This window comes from Chiroxiphia lanceolata, chromosome 11 (genome assembly GCF_009829145.1).
Source record: "Chiroxiphia lanceolata isolate bChiLan1 chromosome 11, bChiLan1.pri, whole genome shotgun sequence".
NCBI lineage: Eukaryota > Metazoa > Chordata > Aves > Passeriformes > Pipridae > Chiroxiphia > Chiroxiphia lanceolata.
Genome location: NC_045647.1, coordinates 9,333,102 through 9,354,486, shown reverse-complemented (window position 1 = coordinate 9,354,486; position 21,385 = coordinate 9,333,102). Strand labels below are relative to the sequence as shown.

General features: G+C 39.3%; 1 protein-coding gene and 1 long non-coding RNA gene across 2 annotated transcripts in view; one reads left to right on the top strand and one right to left on the bottom strand.

Annotated features, from left to right (window-relative positions):
- PRKAR2A (protein kinase cAMP-dependent type II regulatory subunit alpha) overlaps positions 1 to 21,385 on the top strand; it is a 61,981-nt gene that overhangs the window by 30,580 nt on the left and 10,016 nt on the right. The window contains exons 3-6 of the mRNA XM_032698609.1: positions 11,311 to 11,363; positions 12,915 to 12,998; positions 14,000 to 14,106; positions 18,287 to 18,440. Of these exons, the coding sequence (XP_032554500.1) occupies positions 11,311 to 11,363; positions 12,915 to 12,998; positions 14,000 to 14,106; positions 18,287 to 18,440 (398 nt within the window). The remainder of the gene's footprint in view (positions 1 to 11,310; positions 11,364 to 12,914; positions 12,999 to 13,999; positions 14,107 to 18,286; positions 18,441 to 21,385) is intronic.
- Positions 3,928 to 21,385, bottom strand: part of LOC116792052 — a 29,334-nt gene continuing 11,876 nt past the window's right edge. Inside the window, exon 3 of the long non-coding RNA XR_004358989.1 lies at positions 3,928 to 4,173. This is a non-coding gene — a long non-coding RNA (uncharacterized LOC116792052). The remainder of the gene's footprint in view (positions 4,174 to 21,385) is intronic.

Genomic DNA, 21,385 nt, shown 5'->3' with positions numbered 1-21,385 from the left:
GTGTGGGATGACAGATGAAAGTGGTGATAAATTGTGTGGGTGCTTCTTCTGTAAGAAAGTGTCTGAATCATTATTCATTAAACCAAAAAAGCTTGTTTTCTCTGTTTGCAATATTGGGACTTATTTAAAAATTCCTGGCATGTGATTGACATCCAGTGAATAATGAAAAGCTTATATTTGGAAATTAACAGTCGTGACTTCACAATTACTTGGATTTCACAGTGTTGTGAATAATTGTAATTCTGATCGGGTTTTTTTTTCCTGGCATAAAGAGAAATACACCACAGTGAGCATACTTATTTAAAACTTAATTCAGTGCAATACCTGGTCAGATGAATTCTGATCCAATCTACTCAATGCACATGCTACAGTGCTACAGTGGAGTAGAATTCATTCAGTTTTTGTCTTTTTAATTTGTTCTTTCTAAATAATTGTTCATGCTTAGAGTGTCACATAACCATGAAAAGTTGCTCCTCTGATGTCAAATGTTTTAACTGAAATCAGTGCTTATTGATCAGGAGCAGAAGTATAGCTACGCACATTTTTAAGCAATTAATGCAGTATGGACCAGTTTTTCAAAAGTATTCAAGTAGCAAAAGGTGCTAGTGATTAATTTTCATTAATTGTTTTACATTAAAAACCTTTAAAAAGCTTACAGAAATGCTAGTCCTTATCTTTAGATACCTAAATGCTTTTGAAAATATCAGCCTTCAGCTGATTGTTCAAATAAAATTTAATTCTCTCACTTTTTGATAGGTTGGAATTTAATTTTCTTCTTTTGTGAGATGAAAAAGAGAGTAGCTTTTTTTTATTATTATTTTTGATTTGAATTCAAGCTGGTTTTCAACAATTAAAACCCAGATAAAAATATTCCTTCATAGTTTGTTGTGCACAAGAGACTGAAAGCAAACACACTAGAGGAAATCTCAAAATGCCTGTCACAATACAGGCTGAAAGGGCAGTTTTATACCTAGTGCAAAACATGGTGCTGTGATTGATGTACATCTGTGGAGTGACCCTGGGAGTTAGATGAGATTTGCGTTTTTTCTTGTGAATATATAAGGCAGCACTTGATCCCTTTTTTAATATAAAGTTTTAGACAAAGTCATAGATGTTTTTATGCCTTTAATACACTCATGCAAGTTTAGGTTGCTGTTACTTCAGATTAATTGTGAAATGGGTTGAATAGTCCATGTGGAACAGAAAAGCTTAAAGAAACATGATTTGGATATGAAGGAGTATCTCATGTGTTTTCAGAAGCTTCACTCAGTCATTTTTAACACCAGAACGCCTTGATGAGACTGTGCATACTCCAAATAATGGAAGGCTTTACTAGAATACTAAAACACTCACTACAGGGAATATAATGGCAATATGAAAACCCGCTACAGGAAATTCTAAAGCAACCTCAGTAACTGCTGTGAGCACTTTAAATACTCTCTTTTAAAGAGAGACTTAAATCAGGACTTGACTTCGGGAGGTGGCTTGTGCGTGGGTACTTGGCTGCCTGAAGCACTTACCTGATTTGGGTTAGTGTGTCTGAATGTGTGTGTTTCCCATGTCTCCAAAACTTGGGAGAGGAAGAAGCGTAATCTTCTTAAACACACTAATGTTCTCTAACGGAAAACCACAAAACTAAGTGATCAGAAATAAAGCACACAAGTTCCAAGTGATGAAGTTCTGCCCAATATTAGTCTTTTGCCAGCCCACCTCAACTGTGTATTTCCTGTGAAGGGAATCCATTTGCTCTGTGAGCCACTGAAGTCCAGAACTGGCTCATCCAGGAGATGAGTTGCATCGAGTGAAAGAGTTACAGCTTCCCCATGGCTGGCATTCACCAGGGCATGGGAGTTGCAAAGCAGCCACACAGGAATGGGGGGACCTACTGGGTTTTTCTTCAGGGAGTCAGACAGTAGGTTCCCATATTTCCTGTTTTGCCTGTGTACCAGGAAAGGAAGGAGTTGTTTCCAAGCGCAGGGACCTGGGGGCTTCCACATCATTCCTCTGCACAAAATCTTTGTGTGTCAAAGCCATGCTAGTTTTGCATTGTTCCCTGTTGCTCCAGGTAAATAGGTGTTACTTGTTCTATTGAGGGTAATGGGATTTTTAATATATTTGGATGTTCTCTAGAAATCTTTAAAAATCTTATCTAAGTTGCTGAACCATTAATTTCAGGAATGCCTTCTAACACTTTGACATCCTTCAATTCTCTATCATGATAGATGTCAGAAAGATGTGGGTAATTTTCATTACTAAATGACATTTTAGGGCTCTGCTCTAACACAGAAGCGCTTCAGTGCACTTTTCCCAAGATACTGGAGGTTCTTTTAAAATATTATGTGCCTTACTGCAGGTTTAGCAATTCACAAAGCAGAACTGCAAGTATAAAACCAAATAATGCCTTGATCTGGAAACTGAAACAAAATTTCTTATTTCTAGACTGGAAAAAAACTTCTCCTTTTTTATTTCTCAGCTAGATTATCTCTTCTATCTGCTGTTTGCAACTAAAAGCCTGTATGATACGTGACTTTTTTTGGAGTAAGATGTATATTTGAGCCGTTTCTTGGAACTTGTGCTGTTTTGATGGAAACTGAATGTAAAATGAACATTCTCTGTGCTGTTTTTTACCGAGAGAAAGTATCACTCTGTTTATCAGGGACATAAACATTACTGGTGCTTAATTTCTGGATTTATCTGCCTTGCTTACGCAACACATTTGGGAACGTGTTAAGAGTTATGTGATGGGCTAAACCAGAGGATCATTAAAGCAGAAGGCTCACTTCTACAATTGTGAATCTGGGTGCTCTGAAATAGTAGTAGCATCATGTTTTCCAGGAGACCTTTTTTATGGATGACTATCTCATCGGTAAGGCTCTCTTAGAAGGCTTGAACAAGGTCAGCAGCATGTTTATCCATTTCAGTCTTCTGATTTCTTAACTTCAAGAATAAAGCTTGCTTCATATGAATTTCCCAGGCTTCACCGCGTGGAATAATATATAACTCTAAAATACCCTGCTGCTGTTTTGAGATTTCTGTTTAAATGTAGTAAAGGGAGTGGGAAACAGAAGAAGCAAATTGTAAATGACTGTTTTAAGATTGAAAGGACAATATTATGAGTTTGGTTGTTACCATGTCAGAGCTGTGAACTCCCTTGATCAACCACATGGAAAACTTTCATATTTTTAGTTAGTCCTCTACCATGATCGAGGTATTTTTTATGTTTTAGTTTTCATGCAGACTCACCTCTTACTGCAAGGCCCAGAGCACACCACTGTCTGATGGGATGCTGGGATCTCTTGTTGTGAATTGAGACATGGAAACCAAAAGTGTGGGAGCCTTAGTTGTGGTTTCGCAGGTGATTCTGTGAAATCAGGTGATATTGTCCCTCAGCTCCTCCAGCTGTACAGGAGACAGGCTACTTGCAGAGTGCTATATTTTATCACCAGAGTGCTTTCATCATAAGTCCTGGAAATTGTAGGTTTTCAAATTATCAAAAGTTACAATCTAGGAATTATGTGGCATTAATGGTGTCTGTGCACAACTGTGTATTTAGATGATCTAGACACATTTTATTCAGTAATTTTTGCCACTGTTTTAGTCTATGAAACACAGTAGCCTCATGAACTTATCGTTATTTTCCTCCAGCACCTGGAGTGAGGTGGGAGGGTATGACCCTTTAACCATGTATGAGCATGCAAAGTGGAGGGATAAGTTAAAACACTTTGCATAACTCATATATAAAGGCATTAAGTAAAAGTTGTACCTCAATATAGCTAAACAGGCAACTACATGAAGCAAATGCAATGATAAACAGCTGTTGGTTTAAAAAAAAAAAAAAAAAGGCAAATGTCATGTTCATCTGGTTATACCAAAGAGGTAGAGTAGAAATGCTTAAGAGAATTCTGTCTCCAGTCCTGCATTGGCACAAGTTTTTTATTTTAATTGCTCCTGAGTAGGAGGAGGATTTAAACAAAGATATGTGGGCTGAGGATTGTCTTCTGAAGTTTTGTTGCAGTTCAGTAGGACCTTCCCCCCCCAGTTTGCCTCTTAGTTGATAGGGAATGTCTTTCCCTAATAGATCCCTGGAGCAGGTTCCCAGGTGTGCTGTGGTCTATGGTTTGTCTTGAACTGTGTCCCTGAGTCACTTCACTGGGGCAGTTTCCAGGCCAGATCCTGTGTGTTGCAGAGGGAGTTAAACAAAACAAAAACCCCAACGCTTAACAAAGCCTACCTAGAAATAATAATTAAGCAGGAATGCATTGTATCATATTAAAAGTGCTTCATGTTTGTCTTTAAATCTAGTTGAAGCAGTATTGTCTGCATGTAATGCTTTCATTACATGTGTCTAAAGATATGAATCTAAGAGACTGTGATTATTTACTTTCCGTTTATTATTCGAGGTCTTTCATCATGAAAGTTCTCATTTGCCCCTAGGGAAATGTAATTTTAAATACTTTCCCAAATCTTCCTGTAGCAGAAAAAAATTTGATTTGTTGCTGTATCATTTCAATGGCTGTTCTGCTGTAATGAATTGTCTAAATTGTTTTACTCTACGTCTGATGATAAAGCCTTTTAAAGAAACACTTAAACCCATATTTTTATTAATCTCTATGACTTTAATAAGAACGTTTGAAGAAAGCATTAGAATATATAAAACAAATGTACATATGGCAATGATTGTCAACCAGTTGTCATAATTTTAAAGGGTTTATTGTGTTGCCTGTACTTGAAGCCTCTTGGGAGAAAAAGTGTCTGTGCATGTAAAGCTGGATTTCCTGCAAAGGAAACACCCACATTATCATAAAAGGTGGCATTTATAATTGATTGTGCAGTCTGTTCTGAACTCATGACTGAAACATAATATGAAATAGGAATGTGTGACAGTGGCATCATGGTTTTGTCACAAGCTATTGTCACCGGAAGTATTGCATTTCTGTTTTGATTGAAATAAAACAAGCTGGAGAAGTCTGATTTAGATAACACTGCTGTAAAGTACATAATCATACTGAGGGAATGGTTACAAAGGTTTCTAAAGGCAAGGATAGCAAGCCCTGTAACACATCACGCACATCTCTTAGGTGCCCCAGCCTCTCTGGGCAAAAGCATTTATCCAGGATTGTGCCTTGGGGCAGCTGTGAGCCAGAGCACGGGGGCCCTTCAAGCTCTGCCTGTGAGCTGTTTCACTACTCTTTTGAAATAGTGGGCCTTGAGGAACATCATCCACATCAGAGATGGGCATTTTCAAGTTGAATCTGGGCTGAAACTGAAGCTTTGGGTAAGGCAGGTGAACACTTGCACCTTTTTCTGTGTTGTGCAATAGCAGAGAGGCAACACTGTCTTTTCACAGAGCTGAGTGAAACAGTGCAGGGGTTTAAGGCCTTACAGGCTCTGTCAGTGTCTCATAGGCATCTTTGCCTGACAGAGTGATCTGTGCAGCTCTCCAGCCTGAGCAAGCTTTGAGACCAAGTGTGGAGCTGTGCCTGAACCTGTAATCGGGCTGGACTGAGCTGGTTTGGCACAGCCACGCTGAGTGACTTTGTATCTTCATAGTTAATCTGTAACACAGAACGGCGCTGCCTGTGAAGAACCAAATTGATTTTACTTTAATTTCCTTTTAACTTTAAATGACATTTGAAGCCATTTCAAGAACCAAAAATCCATTGTTTTCCTTTGCTACTGAAATTCATTATTTCTAAATATTCCTCAACTGAAAAATCTTAAATTTGATTTGACATACATGGCCATGCAACTGGTTGTGTGTTGAACATTCTGCATTGGTATTTGACAAAATTTGAGGGGGTACTGTCTTCTCAAGTCCTGATCATTGTAAATCGTGTCTTAGTTATGCATCTGTAAGAATTAAGAATGAAGTCAGGAGGTGGTACTGCTCTGGGTTATCCTGCATCTAGGGGTTGTCATGTGGCACTTAAAGTACAATAGAATGATCTATCTAATAAGACTCAAGATTTGGGCTGATGCAACAACATTCATTTTGAGAAAAAAATAACATTTGATTTCAGTCTACTCTCATTAGTGAATTGAAGGCTGGAACAGCTGATTTTCCTGCACATGGCTTAACTGTTCTTCAGGTTCCAGCGTTGCTTTTCACTCTGTCATAAATGTAAAAATGGTTCAGGTGCTGCAGATGGGTGCAGGTTCTGTTTCCCACTTGCTAGATCGAGGTATGAATCTGTCGTCTGCTTTGACATGGTGAGATCTTTCACTTGGGAATCAAAGTGCAATTTCTAAAACAAAAAGTACTGAGCTAACCAGCAACAGAAGTGAGAGGAAACTTGAAGTTGTTTCTCAAGTGCAGAAAATCACGTTGAGCTGTGCCAGCAAAGACCTATGTATAAATGCTGTTTAAGCTTCCTAATTCATCTGACTACATAATTTTGAAGTGCAACTCAGCTGTCAAAGAGGGAATGACAAGACCCTGGAAGTGGACACCTTTCCAGCTGGCATATTGCTCCCAGAAGAGGCTTTGCATCTGTCCCTTGAGAGACAGACGTATGAAATGTTTGAAGCTTTGACAAACTCAAATGCAAAGAACATCACAATACATGTAGTGTAAGATTAGTCATCTGAATAAATAACTGGAAAAGTGGTTCTGCACGTACTACTCTGGGTGGATTTTTATTATTGGGGCTGATAGGATCAGCTGGAGGTGATGCATCCTCATAAGTAAGGAGGAGAAAGTAGGATTTCACTCCAGAGTACAGAAGGTGCTATCCAAAACTGCAAAGGAAGTGTGACAGAGCATCTATTTGCTACTTGTTTCAATAGCAACAGAAATATTAATAATGCATTCACCTTACATAAAACATGAAAGTTTAATTTCTTTCTTTTGTTTGTGTCTAAAGGTATTCAGGCCTCAGCCTCTTGGCTGCTATTTTGAAGAAAACAAGCAGTGATCTCTCAGGGACCAGGATGGTGTGCTCTGTTTCTCTCAGAGGCTGTGATGGCTTGCCAGAGCTAAATGTTCAACTATTATGCAGATTTGCACGGAGTGCAAGGACTTTGATCTTGACAAAACTCGTATTTTGCTGAACAATATTATTTTGAGAGTGTTTAAAACATGCATAAACAAAGGTGTCTTGCTACTTCTCATTCTCTCCCCACCTCTTGCTTTCCCCTCAACCATCCACTGCTGATGTCATTGCTGCAGCTACACACCTGCATAACAAAGCAGTGATTGAGTTGTGTCATTTCTGAGCCTTCAGAAGTGTTAACAGATGTGCCTGTTCTTGAAAGCCAAAGAAGGTTCAGCATGAGAGAAACCTAAAATCACTGTAGAAGCTGCAGGAGCTAAGAGACTAAATGTAGATGGTAGGATAAAAAGCTGAATTTCTTTCTATCTTAAAGCTTCTTAAAATTGAAAACTGTTTTTTATGTTCCAAAGCTATTTGAGCTATGTGGGTAGACTTGGAAGGAAGCTTGGTCTGTATGATGTGAGCTGGTAGAGCTGTAGTATTGGAAACATGGAACTGTGTGCGCGTCACACTGGTGTGTAACTTCCACTGATGGATTCGTGCTTAGTGTTTGCTCAAGGGCAGAGTTGTGCTCAAAATCTCACCTAGGAAAGGTGTGACTTCAGAAGCCACTTCAATTTATATCAGGATACTTGTGAGCTTTAGGTTGCACATTAAGAAAAGCCTCTTCCCCAGGAGGGCTGTGGAGCAGGTCAGCAGAGAGATGTGCAATTTTCGCCCGGGGAGGTTTCCAGGTCAGCCCCAATCCAGCATTCCAAATAGCTCCCCTTGGAGGGGGAGGTTGAACTGGATGACCTTTGGAGAGAGATCCCTTCCAACTGCCATTTCAGTGGGTCTGAAAAATGCTACCAATGGATTTCCTCAGGATAATCTTGTGAGAATAAGTTTGCCTTGGAGTATCTGCTTTGTTGGGATACTGAAATAGTTAATACATGAATTCAGTCACGTATCAAATAGTGGGTCAAGTATGTTTTCACTCTATCAAGATGGAAGATCAGATGTCTTTTCTTTGGGAATGGCTGTACTGTAACCCACAAATGAATAACCTTGAGGAGTCCTGAAATTCCATAGATTTCTGACAGGGATTGGCAGAGTTTAGGTAGTTAAAGGGGTTCTTTTCAGCCAGAAGAATAACAAAGCAACACTGTTTGAGCACAGATATCATGCAACATTTTGAAGGTAAGGCTGACACACAGATACCATCAGGTCATGTGTTCAACAGTACAGACTTCCACAAGTGATCTACCAATTAAAAATAGTGGAAAGAAAAATTGAACATATTGAGACATAAACCATGGGAAGGGTTTGATGTAATGTTTACTTTTCCTTTGCATTAGTCATGTTTTAAAGTATTTGGAAAATGCTGTTGGTTGTTATGAGTAGGCTGAAAAGCTTTCTGTGGGATTTCCAGCATATCACAATATTAATTTAAGCTTGAAGTCAGAAATCATAATTTTGTCTCTCTCCCCTGTTTTAACCATCCCATAACAGATATGTTACATTAAGTGTTACAGCTCTGCCTGCAAGTAAATAAAGTCCTGTCAATCAGAGTTGTCCAAAGTCCAAAATTTCTGCCCTATCCTTCTCTATGGAAAAAGAAATCCTAGCAGGAGTTTGAAGAATGAAAAGAATAATGGGAAGGTTTTCTATGTGACAGTATGGGAAGAAGTGCCATTTTTGCCACATTTTTGTTGTATTTTTGTGGTGCCCACTCATGGGCACTACAGAAGCAATTTCCATATGTAAGGGAAGGGCACTGAGTCCTAGAAGGATACATCCTTTGTGGGCCTTATGGTGGGTAAGATGAAATAGGGGAACCTACCTATACAAACCTGAACCAAAGCCATTTCATACTGAAGTTGCAGAGAACTGTGTTGCTTTGATTGCTGCTTGTTTTAATCTAAGGTTTTGCTCTGATGCTCTGGTTTTAACTGTGGTAATTATGCTTGTCTTTCCAAGGAAATATTGAACAGAATTTCCTGAATTCCAAAGCATTTTTAGCTTCCCTGCAGGAACAGGGAAGGAACAAAATCAAATTTGCAGCTTAGTATTGAGAATTTGAATGATAGAATGATACAGTGAAGTACGATGATCTCTGAATTCATAGATGCATATCTTGAATGTACCTATATGCCAGGTACTTTTAGAAATGTACAGAAATGCATTTGTAGTATGTATTATAGTGCAAAATAGAGAGTTGTAGTCCAGTTCCTCATAAAATATGCTGATTGTAAAAAATATAGTTTATTTAATCTCCAGTTTCACCCTACTGTCCAAACCAAGGAGCCTTTTTTCTTAGAAAATGTTCCTTATTAGAAAATTCACAGCTTTGACAATAGACTTTGATCTTTACTGTAAAATGAAAGGAGGAGGAAAGCTTTCACACCAAAATGCTAATAATGTTCTCTTTGTTAGTGCCTTTGTATTGCATATTAAGTGGATCAGACTATCAGTCCAAGTTCTGCAGTTTGTAGGCATCCACCTTCTCATAATCCAGTCATTTTTGGACTGTGGGGTGGACTATACCTTTCTTCAGTTGAGGAAGAATGCTGTTTATCCTTTCTAAAGTATCTGCCCTAAGTGTGGGTGGATCCCTCTGTTAAACTAAAAGCATGTGGTAGGTACACTGTCAATATACTGTGTCTGTATTGTTAAATGGGTTTATTTTATGAGTAATAATTACTCTTTAAATGTCTGATGCCTAATGATTATATGATTGGATTTTTACATTGTGGTTTGTTAAGTGGAATGCTTGTTTGGTATTCCAGTCTCTTCACTCTCTCCAGGGAAGAAAGGAATTAAAATCCAATTTGCTAGGAAAGACCTGTATCTTTTAAGTAAGGGAAAAAAACCCCAAAACCAAACCACACAAAACCAAGCAAATCTTTCCTAGCAAATTATGCTGGACTTGTCCATTTTTATAGTCCTTTTGAAAGCATGATGACAGGGTCAATAAGCCTGTGTGCGTTTTCGAATTGTTTGCAAGTTGCTCAATTCTAGACTTTCTAGTTTTGTTTTGTGGTTTTTTTTTTGTTTTGTTTTTTTTAAATCTGCTTATTTTTGTTTATACTTTGAGTCCATTCAGGGGTTAGATGTCATTGCAGTGAGCTTCTGGGCATTCTGCCAAGTCTTCAGTATTGTCAGAATGCTGGATAAAGTACAAAGAAAAATGCTTGTCTATATTTCCTTGTAAAATTTTATAAGTGGCCTATAGCCCCAGAAGTGAGAGCACCCTTGTTAAACTAAGAGCACAGCTAGATGAAAACAGGACTGACTCTTCTTTCTCTTGATTGTCTGTACAGGTGGTTAGAATGTGCAGATCACTTTGACATGCAAGAACTGTAAATGTGCATGAATTAATAAGAAAATCTGAGCTAGAGCTGTTGGCTTTTGGCAGCCACAGGGTCTGTGTTTAGTATTGTAAAACCGTGTAACACTGTAACTGTTAAGATAAGTGAAGATAAGCCTTTTCTGAAGAAGCAAAACCGTTTGAAATTTTAGCAGCTCACCATTGTTGCCTCTTCCAGTTGATCCTGTAGATATAATGACATGTTTGGCAGACCCATGGCCCAGTGTTCTGCCATGTGTGGTTTTCCACAGATATTCTCATCCAGTTTAAAAAGATCACTGTGTAATTTTTAAAGTTGGTTTTGAATCACCAATTGACGTTCATTTGATTCAAATATAGTAAGATTTAGGAACATATGAGAGAAGGGACTAAATATTATTTTTGCCATTGAATATATTGTAGTCAAACTGATTGTTCATTTCCTGGGTAAATTTTAGTGCAAACATTATTTCTCTGTATCAAAATATAAAAAGTAGAAAACTCCCAAAATATTGACACTTGCACATCTGACTTGAGGTGGAGCAAGTGCCTCATCCCTCCTTTTTCTTTTTTTCTTTTCCAGTGTGTTTTGCTCTGTACATTGCACTGTAAAGAACAAAGCAGTGTAGCTGCAGTATTTTTCTGCTGCATTTTAGAGAAGATGCTTGTAAATGAATCTGAATGGAGGTTGTTACGCTTTGATACAAATTGAAAGGAAATCTGTGTCTATGCTTCAGAGTACTTGCTAGGCAAGATTATTTTCTATTGTAAATTACAGATTTTTTTACATGAGAGTCTGAGAACAGCCATGTTGTGCCTGCTGAGAGAACAGATAGGATTTAAACCTCTGACACTATAATGACATAAAATCAAAAAGTTATTTTGTTTTTCCTTTAGGAAAATCCAGAAGAAAGGTATATAAATTGATTGGCTTGCTGTTCTCATGTAATTGCTTCTTTTTACTAATTTCCTCTCTCTTTTTCTTCCAAGTTTGTGCTGAAGCTTTCAATCCAGATGAAGAGGAAGAAGATACAGAACAAAGGGTGAGTGAGGGAATAATTTCATGCATGGTTCTCTCTACAGATTGACAGACAGATGTCTCTACGTTGCATTTTCCTACCACTTGTCCCTTTAGTGCTGAGTGTGGTGTGGTGACACTGACAAAGTGACATTGCTCTGAAATTTAAGGCCAGCCTTGTCTCATGCACTTTTTTAGTCACTTCAGCTTTAATAGAATTTTACTTCAAAGGACTGGAGAGCTGTGCTTAAGTCTAATATCTTTAAAATTTTGGATATTTTCCTTCTTAATTATCTTAAAGGCTTGTTGAGGCAATTCCTAGAGCACCGATGCTGTTGAGAAGAATTAGTTAAGCTTTACCACAGCTGTTTCTTCATGGGTGCTTAAAATTCCTCACATGCTTTTTACTACCTTTCTTGTCAAAGCAGTTCTGCCTGGGTAGGAGAAATACTTGGTTGAAATATTTTAAGTCTGTGACCACCTGTTGTTTTGAAAACTGGGAATTTCTAGGAATTGTGAATCCAGATACTGCAATTGTATTTCTTTAGAGATGGTTTTATGAGAGCAAATTCTGTAGCCTGGCTGGCGACGATCAGTGTTTTCTCTTTGGACTTCTGGTGTTCCTTTCCAGATTCCATCACAAGGATATTTACACTTCTGCAATGAAAATCTAAGTCTAATTCAATCTCTCTTAAAAACGAAGATACTTCATAAATAATTTTTATAATATAAAAATAAAAAAAAGACTATGAGTGTATCTGGTCATCCAAATATTTGTAAACTTGGATACATCAAAAGTCCTCATTTTCTTGACTGCTCACTCAATATTCAGTTTGCTTTTAAAATAAGGATCTGAGATCTGCTTAACTTTAGATAATGACTTTTTAGAAATGCCTACTAATGTAACTGATTTTTGGAATCCTTGTTATTCCAGAAATAATAAATGTTAATGTGGTGAATGTCAGGTAATTAATATTTTTACATCTATTCTCATAATTTGTCCCTAACAAACACACATATAAACATTTTTATGATACAGTGAGTATTGATTCCTTTAACCTGATGAGAGTTTATAATTGGAAAGAAGTAGCAAAATATCTCAAACAGCAAAGCTTTATTTAAGTAATTTTGTTGGAAAAAACCATACTTCTTCAATAGTTAGATGGGTTGAGACTCATATTTATCTTATGAACTGTCTGTATGCCAACAGTAAGTATATTGGGACTAATATACCCAGAGTTTAGAAAGAAAACTGTTCACTTTTTCCTGTTTCAAGTGCTCAGACCTTGACCATGTCTGTGGCTGTGCTAGAAGGGAAAGGAATGGAAAAGGCATCCTTTTCTTTCTGACTGCTATTTTGCAGGTGTTAATTGTCAGCATAATATCTTCCTTATGTCTCTTTCATTCTGTCATACATTGTATGTTTATATATAAATGCTGTTTATGTAAACAACAAAAAAACAATGTATACTTTGACACTTAAATTGTGTTCTGCTTTTTCACTCTGAAGTGAAGGTTCAGTCTGTCATCATATTTCTTTGTTGTCATGACAGTTCTGTTTTACTTTGTTTTAAAGGTAGTTCATCCAAAAACTGATGAACAGCGATGCCGACTGCAGGAAGCTTGTAAAGATATCCTGCTCTTCAAAAACCTAGATCAGGTAATAGCACTTTAAGGAAATCTTAAATGGAGTTGATTGTTTGTATGTACAGTTAATATTGTGATCTAACAGTCCAGACACAGTTTTTAAAGATAAGAAAATAGGATTCTATTGAAAAGATGGGGAATATTTTCAATGTAGTGGTGCCTACAGATGCTGCAACGATAATTTCCAACTCCAGGAGTGCAGTAAATATTTCAAGTACACCTAGCAGCATAAAGACTGGCTTGCGTGTTCATGCAGTGTATTTTTAGAAACTCAGCTGTGATCTGCATCTTTAGCTTTGAACATCTGGGCATTGAAAATGCAGCAAAAGTATACTGTTAATGGGCTTGGGAATAACAAAGTTGGTAAAGCAGGTCAGCATCGAGGCAAGGCATTTATGTGGCATCATCTCTCTTGGCTTTCACAGCCTCCCTGGCTGTGCTGCTTGCAAAAAAAGAAAGTTTAGTCATGGCTCATTGGGGAAACCCAGCTGGAGCCTGCTGTGCACACCAGCATTATCCCATTTTCTGTGTGTTTTCCCCATCTGTACCTACCCTGTCTCATCTGGGGCTGCAATTGTAGGTTCTCTAAGACACAGACTATCTAGGGAAATAACTGTATAGAATCCTGTTCAGTACAATCCTGGTCGTGACTGGGGCTCTCAGATGATGACAGCACAGATAATTTACTAATAGATCATGGTGCAGTTTCTAGACATACACGTGATGAAATACACATGAGCCGTTTGCACATAAATTTGATATAATGTCTCTTCTGTGGTGGAAGTGTCTATGTTTGTTTGCATTATTGAACTTACGTTAATAATGTGGAAATGAATGAGGTGCCAGTAGAAATCAACATGTAATATCAGTATTACTGGTATTTGCATACAGTAAAACTGATGCAGTGCATGTTGTGTTTCACTGTCCAGATCGAGTCAAATGAACTCGCCATTGTCCAGCAGTGTATTTTCTGACAGGTTTGGGTTTTCCCCCCACTCCTGTTCATTTTTTTAGGAGCAGCTGTCTCAGGTCCTTGATGCCATGTTTGAGAGGAAGGTGAAACCTCAGGAACATGTGATTGACCAAGGTGATGATGGAGATAACTTCTATGTCGTTGAGCGGTAAGCAGCTGTGCCTGTGACATGAAGAGGATGTTTCTTTTCAGCTTCTTAAGAAAGGGAATGTTTACTGCAAACAGCTTTTGAAGCAAACTTACGTTTTGCAGTCATTGCCTTCTCATGTGATCTTTCCAGTTTCCCCTTAAGGCTTCAGTTGACTTTTGGGTCAGTGGGACAATCCGATGTGATTGAGGTGGACATTTCAAACCAGCTGGGCTTTAACACGTTCTCTGAGACTGTGACAACACAAATACCACTTTCTCTGAGGGGAGAGCCACAGCATGAGCTTGCCTGTGATTTGTTCAGTTTAGTTTTTGTGCCCATCAGCATAGTACAGCTTAAAACCAGCCATATTACATGCTGTCTCTAGACCAGGATATGTTTTTTTCTGAAGAAAGGAGGCATAAAAGCAGCAGAAGTAGCCATGTGGTAAGGGAAGGAATAGATGATTGTTTTCAGGAAGGAGAATACAGGAAGTAAAAATCCATGGTAATGGCGACCGTTGAACAACCTGGACTTTGTCCAGTTAGTTTTGATCACTGACTTCAGAGAGACTTAGGGTTGCTTTGCCTCTGTGGTCATGGTACCTGCAGAGTTTAAGGTGCTATTTTGCAATTTCTTGCGTCAAGCAAATTCACATGATAATTTTGGGGATCACATATATGTGCAAGAGGCATATAATAGATATATGTGTGCATGCACATTTTGAGTATCTTTTACCCTTTTGGAAGAAATTCTGGCTAATGTTACTTTTAATCACCATATTTAAAGAAAAATTAAGGATATGGATTTATTTCCTGCTGCAAAACTGTAATATTAAACATAAAATTACTAAGTGATTTATAAATGTCTGTTGGAATACAATCTTAGCAAACTGCTTTTTTGATGTGCTGTTATCTTGCTTATCACTGAAATAATGACACCATTAATATTGTATGAAATACTTTCAGAGCAGTTCTTCAAGACAATGTGTTCCCTTTTGAACTGTCATTTACACTATGTTTAAGGAGTTTGTGAAAGAATTTCTAGGTTAGAAATAGTTCGTTTTGAATGATTCTTGTTTGTTTTGAGGACATTCCCCTCTCTGATTAGGGAAATTACTGAACATAGGGCTACCTCAAATATATTGACCATATGCCCATTCCCCTGTCCTCTACCACACCATCCCATTAGCCTAAACCACTGCTCCATTTCCATACTCAGTTATGTCCCTCAACTGCTCTGCCTCAGTCCAATCCCATGTCTTTGGCTAGACAGGAAAAGTTCCATGTTCACTGGGGAGATCAAGCTGTCTCAGATAAGAGTAAGGTACTGCAGATCAGAACTTGTGGGAGCCAGAGCCACCAGCTCTACAAAGATGAGATTCCATGCAGAGCAGTGGTTCCTAATCACAAGGAAATTTAAACTCAGTTTGGGAGCCTCTCAAAAATGTTAGATACCATCAGCCTGTTTTAATTTGTTTCTATGTAAGACTGTTATCCTGTTGGTTACTAAAAGCTCTCTCTCTGCTATGAGTTTTAACCTAAAATAAAGAAGTGGAATGGAACTTTATCTTAGATATTCAGGTAAGTGCTTCTATGGTCTCTGTTCTACAGATGTAATGCTATTTCAAAACAGGTTTTTTCTATCGAGAGATAGTTGTGTTGGAAGTTTTCAGGTTTTTAAGTTTTTTGTTTTGTTTTACTTTCAAGTTAAATACACCAGTAACATAAATATGTTGACAAAAATATGAGACAGGCTGTACAGTGAGGAAAATTAAACTTGTTATCTAGTGACACAGCATAGCAGCCTTTGCTGTGAAAACTAACTCAGCTGCAACTCTTTTTTGCTATTCAGTTATTAGAAAAACTTCTACAGTTAGGAATTTTCTGTCCTTTCTCCCTTTCCAGTCCTCCTCCATCTTCCACCCTCTGATTTTTCATGCAAAAGAATAGGAGGACACTGGTCCTTATGGAAAGCCACAGTCTTTCCACTTGTTTGCAAGTGCAAGTTCAAAGGACTCTGGCTCTTTCAAGGCATCAGTAGCCATGTCTTGTTACTCTGATATGAGTAATTAATGCCTGAATATCCTTGAGGTTTAGTTTCTTTCTGTCTGAATGAACAGTGACTTTATGTTCTGGCACAGGCCTTTTTTTCCCCAGAGTCTTCTGCTTGTGATGCTTCCTCACCAGATCACTTGTGTCTGAGTGTCTTTTACCATGTGCAGAGGGACAGCAGGCAGGGCAGATGCAACCTGAGGATGCAGCAACTATTTAGGGCCCTCTGCATGGAAGGAAGAGCTCAGAGGGATGTGTTCCATGGCTGAACATTTAGGATGCTCATTGCTGCTGAGGAGGCACCTGCTGAGTCTCTGCTGATTGAGCAGTCATCAGTCAGGAGGGGCAGCATTTGCCTCTGTTGTCTCTTGGAACAGACTGATCCACAATCTTGCTGAGTTGCCCTCTTCTGCTTTTCTGCTTTTTTTTAACTCAGGGTTTTATATTTTTTCATGTCAGTACTTTTCCTTTGAGTCCTTGGGCCCGTAACGATTACCATCTCAACAATTACACTTCGCTCTGTTTTTATTCTTCTTATCTCGCAGGGTTTTAGCTCACGGGCTAAAACAACAGCTCAACAACAGTTTTCCCAATAAAACTGAGCCAAGGTCACCCAGTGTTGCCTCACCAGTTTAGGTCTTGGGCCACAGACAGCTGAATGCTTGACTGAAGGTTATGTGCCTATAGTTATTTGGAAATAAATGGCATTAGTAAGTGACTTTCAGGCTGAGGGATGGGAAGAAGTTGTTGCTTTTGCTTAAGGTGTTCACAGATATCTCTTCTAGATCAAAAATACACCTCTGGAGATTGTTGCCTCTTGTGCCTCCCAGAAAATCATTAAATGGATATCAGAACTTACAAGAATTAGAGACACTTTCCATCCACACTAATCCTTTTCTGGTTTACTCTTAGTATGCTGCTGGGTTCCTACTCTGTCTCGCAGCTGTAAGCAGCAGCAGGTACAAAAAATGGCTGGTAAGGATGCTGTGCAATCTCATGTGCCTTTCTTCCCCACCTACTACCATTTCTGGTGATTCCTTTTCTTTTTTTCTTATGGGCCTAATGATGTTATGGGAGATAATGCCATTCCTTTGGACAAAGATCTAAACTCATCAGGAAAATTATATGTTTATTCAGCTGCTTAAAGGCAGGAACGTGTTCCTTTGCTGCTTTTCTCCAGGGCGTATGTTCTGTGAAGTCTCGTAGGCCAGTGGCTAGTACCTGAATGATCTCTGGTGCCATAGCTAAGAATTAATCAAGCCTACTCAAACTATATTTTTACTGTTTAAAGCATGACAGTCCTGAGGGTGTTACAGACATGCGTTTGACTTTAAATGGCTACCTTTCTATGCACAGCCTGTTTCTTCATAGGCAGTTGCTGTAGTGCAGTTTGATCCAGATATGAGTCTTGAACTTACTAGCTGGACTCAAACCTGCATCTTCATCAGAGTAGTCTTTTGATTCTTTGTAAATTCTGGGATACTGTTCCCTCAACTTCATTATAAGGTAGGAAGTGTACTTCATGGAGAACAAGGTGAGGAGGCCTTTCCAATTTAAACAAGTTTCAGCTCAGTATGAACAAAGTGCGAGGAGACTTCTGGTGCTTTGACATTTCATCTTGATCTGTTCAGAGATCCTGGTAGATGTCAGCAGGTTTAGAGCATCTTGAGGTTATGATATACATACCCCTAATCTGGAGTTGAGACAAACCCACAGTAACAGTTGAGCAGTTGGATTGTTTCCCAAAGGTCCTGCAGCAATGCTGTCACTGAGAAAACAGGTAGAGATGGGTCCAAGTCACTCTAAAGAGGCCTCACTGGGTAACACACATGCTGTGAATTGACACTGTTAAAGATGATGAAACTGCCTCTCAACTTGGCCAGAAGAGCAATGTCAAAATACTGTGCAGAAGAAACCAAGTCGATCCTGCCCATATCTATCAGGAGTGAAAAGCTTCATTAAGAGAGAATTAGTGTGAAAATAGTGTAGATAGAAGCAGCTGAGAATCATGCAGTTGGAAAGCTCAATAAAGCATGTTCCATCTCACACAGCAATAAAAAGCCTATTTGTATAACAGCAAAAAGCTGTTTTTAAGATTTGTACTGGAATGTTGTCTAATAAAAAGTGTCTATTCCATTGTTTTCCAGGGGACTGTATGATATTGTTGTAGCAAAAGACAACCAGTCGCGCTGCGTGGGCCGCTACGATAATCACGGCAGCTTTGGGGAACTGGCACTGATGTACAACACTCCTAGAGCTGCCACCATCGTTGCCACAACAGAAGGAGCCCTTTGGGGACTGGTAAGGAAAGGAAGTTGCTCTCATATGCATAATATTTTAAACAGTAACTCACCGTGTCCAGAGCTTCTCTTGGTATGGCTCCTCTGCTCACAGCTATTTTATCATGATCTGTTATCTCATCTCCTGGCATGAGAGATCCATTGTGCAAATCTTTTTGGCTGCCTTTCTAGAACAACTTGTCTGTAAAAACTATATCACTAGTTCTATCTGTCCCTTTATGGTTTTGCATTTGCTATAATTGTAGCTTTTGTTAGGGGGGAAGAAACCCTGGTTTTGTTTTCATCCTGCAGAGGACAGTGAAGGCATGCACAATTTTTTAGGAGGGGGAAACAATATCTAAATGACATTTTTGTTTTCCACTTACCTTCCTACCATTTTGTCTGCTTTAAGGGGAACGGGAAGGTGTTAAATATCTTCTTGAGAATGTTAGTAATTTGAAGAGGTCAGAAAACCACCTAAAGCTTTGTTTTCCTTCGCAATAAACTGTCATCATGTTTGTGGTCCCTCTCTGTTACCTTGGAAGAGGTTCTCGGGTCAGCATGACCTATGAGATACCAAGCTAAATGATGGTGTTGCTTTGTCTCTAGCCCAGCAGTGTTGAATGTGAAGCTGTAGACATTAGTTTCCTTTTTTAGTTCTTCTCTCTGTACTCTTTGGATGGGGTTATTTTCACAGTGCTCTCTTACTCATCTGTGAGGGTTCACATAATAAGAGGATTGTGCGATCAACGGAGCCTTTGAAGCCACAAGTGTTGTGTGCTGTCTGTGTGCCCGGGCTCCTCGGCAACTATCGCTGGGGGTTGGCCTTGTGTTGTGACCTTGATTGTAGGACTGATAAGCTGCTACACTTGGCGAGGTGCTTATGCAATCTCAGCGCCTGCTGAGAGAATCTGACTTCCCTTTTCTTTGTGAACTTGAAGAAAAGAGTTTGGTAAATCAGCCAGGGAATAATTTCAGAATCTAATTTCTGGAAGAAGGCAGAACAAAGCAGCTAGCTACAAACTGAACTCATTCATAGAAGGAAGAAAATAAGAGGATGATTCTTTAAGTTTGCCTTTGATAAGTGCACAAATTGGGTTAATTTTGGGTTTGCTTTTTCTGTGATTATGTTCACATAATTAGCAAGGTGTAGTTGAACAGGGACCTCTCACTAGTCATCTATCCTGTGAATATTTTATTAACTTAGGCTGCATTTTCCAGTCAAACTTGTTATTTTTTCCAGATATTCTGTTTGTTGTCATGTTTTGTTGTACTATTTTGTGCCTGATGTAATTTAAACATATTTTTATTAGTCTGCAGAAGTCATTGCTAAAGCTCATGGGTCATCTGCCATTTAGGAAATGTCGATTACTCCTGCTGCATTGCAGGCTTTGGCCAACAGAAGCCTGAAAGGCTCAGGCACAAAGCAGTTATCACAGTGGGTCTCTTCTGGAGCAGGGAAATGTCCTCAGCCTTTGCTACTGAATGTGTCTGGGGGAAATCTCATGATCACACACGCTGCCTTCACAGCTCTGCTTTCTTTGTTCAAATACTGCTGCTTCTCCTCCCTCACTGATATTCTCAAGCAAATGAATTCTGAATTTTTTATGCTTTTGCAATTCCCCTGACTGTTTCTGCACCTCTCTGCTTTTCCAGACATGAACATTTGATGACATTTCTACCAGTGAAGAATTTCTTTAAAAAAAATTTAAAAATCCCTCATGCTTTACCATCTTTTGTTCTCCTTTGGATAACAGTAACACCATTCTGCCTTTCATCTTTCACATCCTTCAACTTTTATGTTCCACTAGTATCACCTCTGTCAGTCCTTGCTTCGAGTGACAAGTATTTGCAGCCTGCATCCCATCGAAATGCTCACTTCAGAATACCTCTTCACCTTAAAATGTTGTTGCTTAGGTATCAGCCAATGGTTTTGGGAAATGGCTCTCAGGGCATTGGATGTTTTGGCTAATTGTGGTGGTTTTTTTTTCTTTTTTTTTTTTGGGTAACATTTTCCTAACCAAATTGGTACTCTTTTCCTCCTACTTTTTGGGTTTGATTTTTACCCTTATGGCCTTATCCTGTGCAAGGCAAACTCTGCAGCTCTGACTCTGCTCGTCATCCAGCGCTGATCCCAACAGGGCAAGTGGTAACAGAGACACCTGGTGGGCAGGTGCCCTTCCCTTTGGCCTGGACGTGCCGCTCAGTTTCAGCTCTCCTCGGGCCTTTTCCATCGGTGCTTGCCGGTGTCCAAGTCCATCTTTCCCGTGCGGGAAGGAATCGCGTTGTTCCCGCCGGGACGCGGGGCTCGGCCGGGCCCGCAGCGCCGCCCAGTGGCCTTGGAGCGCAGCGCGGGGGCCGGCGGGGCTGGGCTGGGAGGGGGGATATTGCCCCAAATTTGGGCTCCAAAAACACACCGAACAGTTTTGCCTTATGGAACACACGGACAGGTGGCAGTTAGGAAGTGGTCCTTGTAAAAGCTGGCTCTCGGATCCGAGAAGGTGGAGGAGTGAACAAGCCTGCTGCTGTTCCATGTTCTGTTCCTGATCTGTTTGAGAGCAGTGTAAATCTCCGACTTACTTTTGAAATCTGTGGCTCAAGTAGAGAAGAATCCAATTTAGACTTAGTTCTGTAGTTGCCTTGAGTCTTGGAAATTCCGGTTTCCACTGCCGTCAGCAGAAAGAGCAAAACTTCTTCGTTGTATGCAGAAACATGAAAGATATTCACAAACAGGCAAAGAAAACCTCAAAACTCAACCCTGAAAACCAGTACAAGATAGACCAATTTCCTAAATGCTTATCTGAGGAGAATCAGGTCATACAGCTCCCTGTTTTTCAGTTTGTTATTGCCAGAAGTGCTTTCAGAGGAGCTGTTGCAGTCACTGTTGTGGTGGATATGGTATCATTTTAACAGCTGGTTTCTCAACCCCAGCGTTTGCTGTAAATACTAGTTCATGTTTGTCAGTTC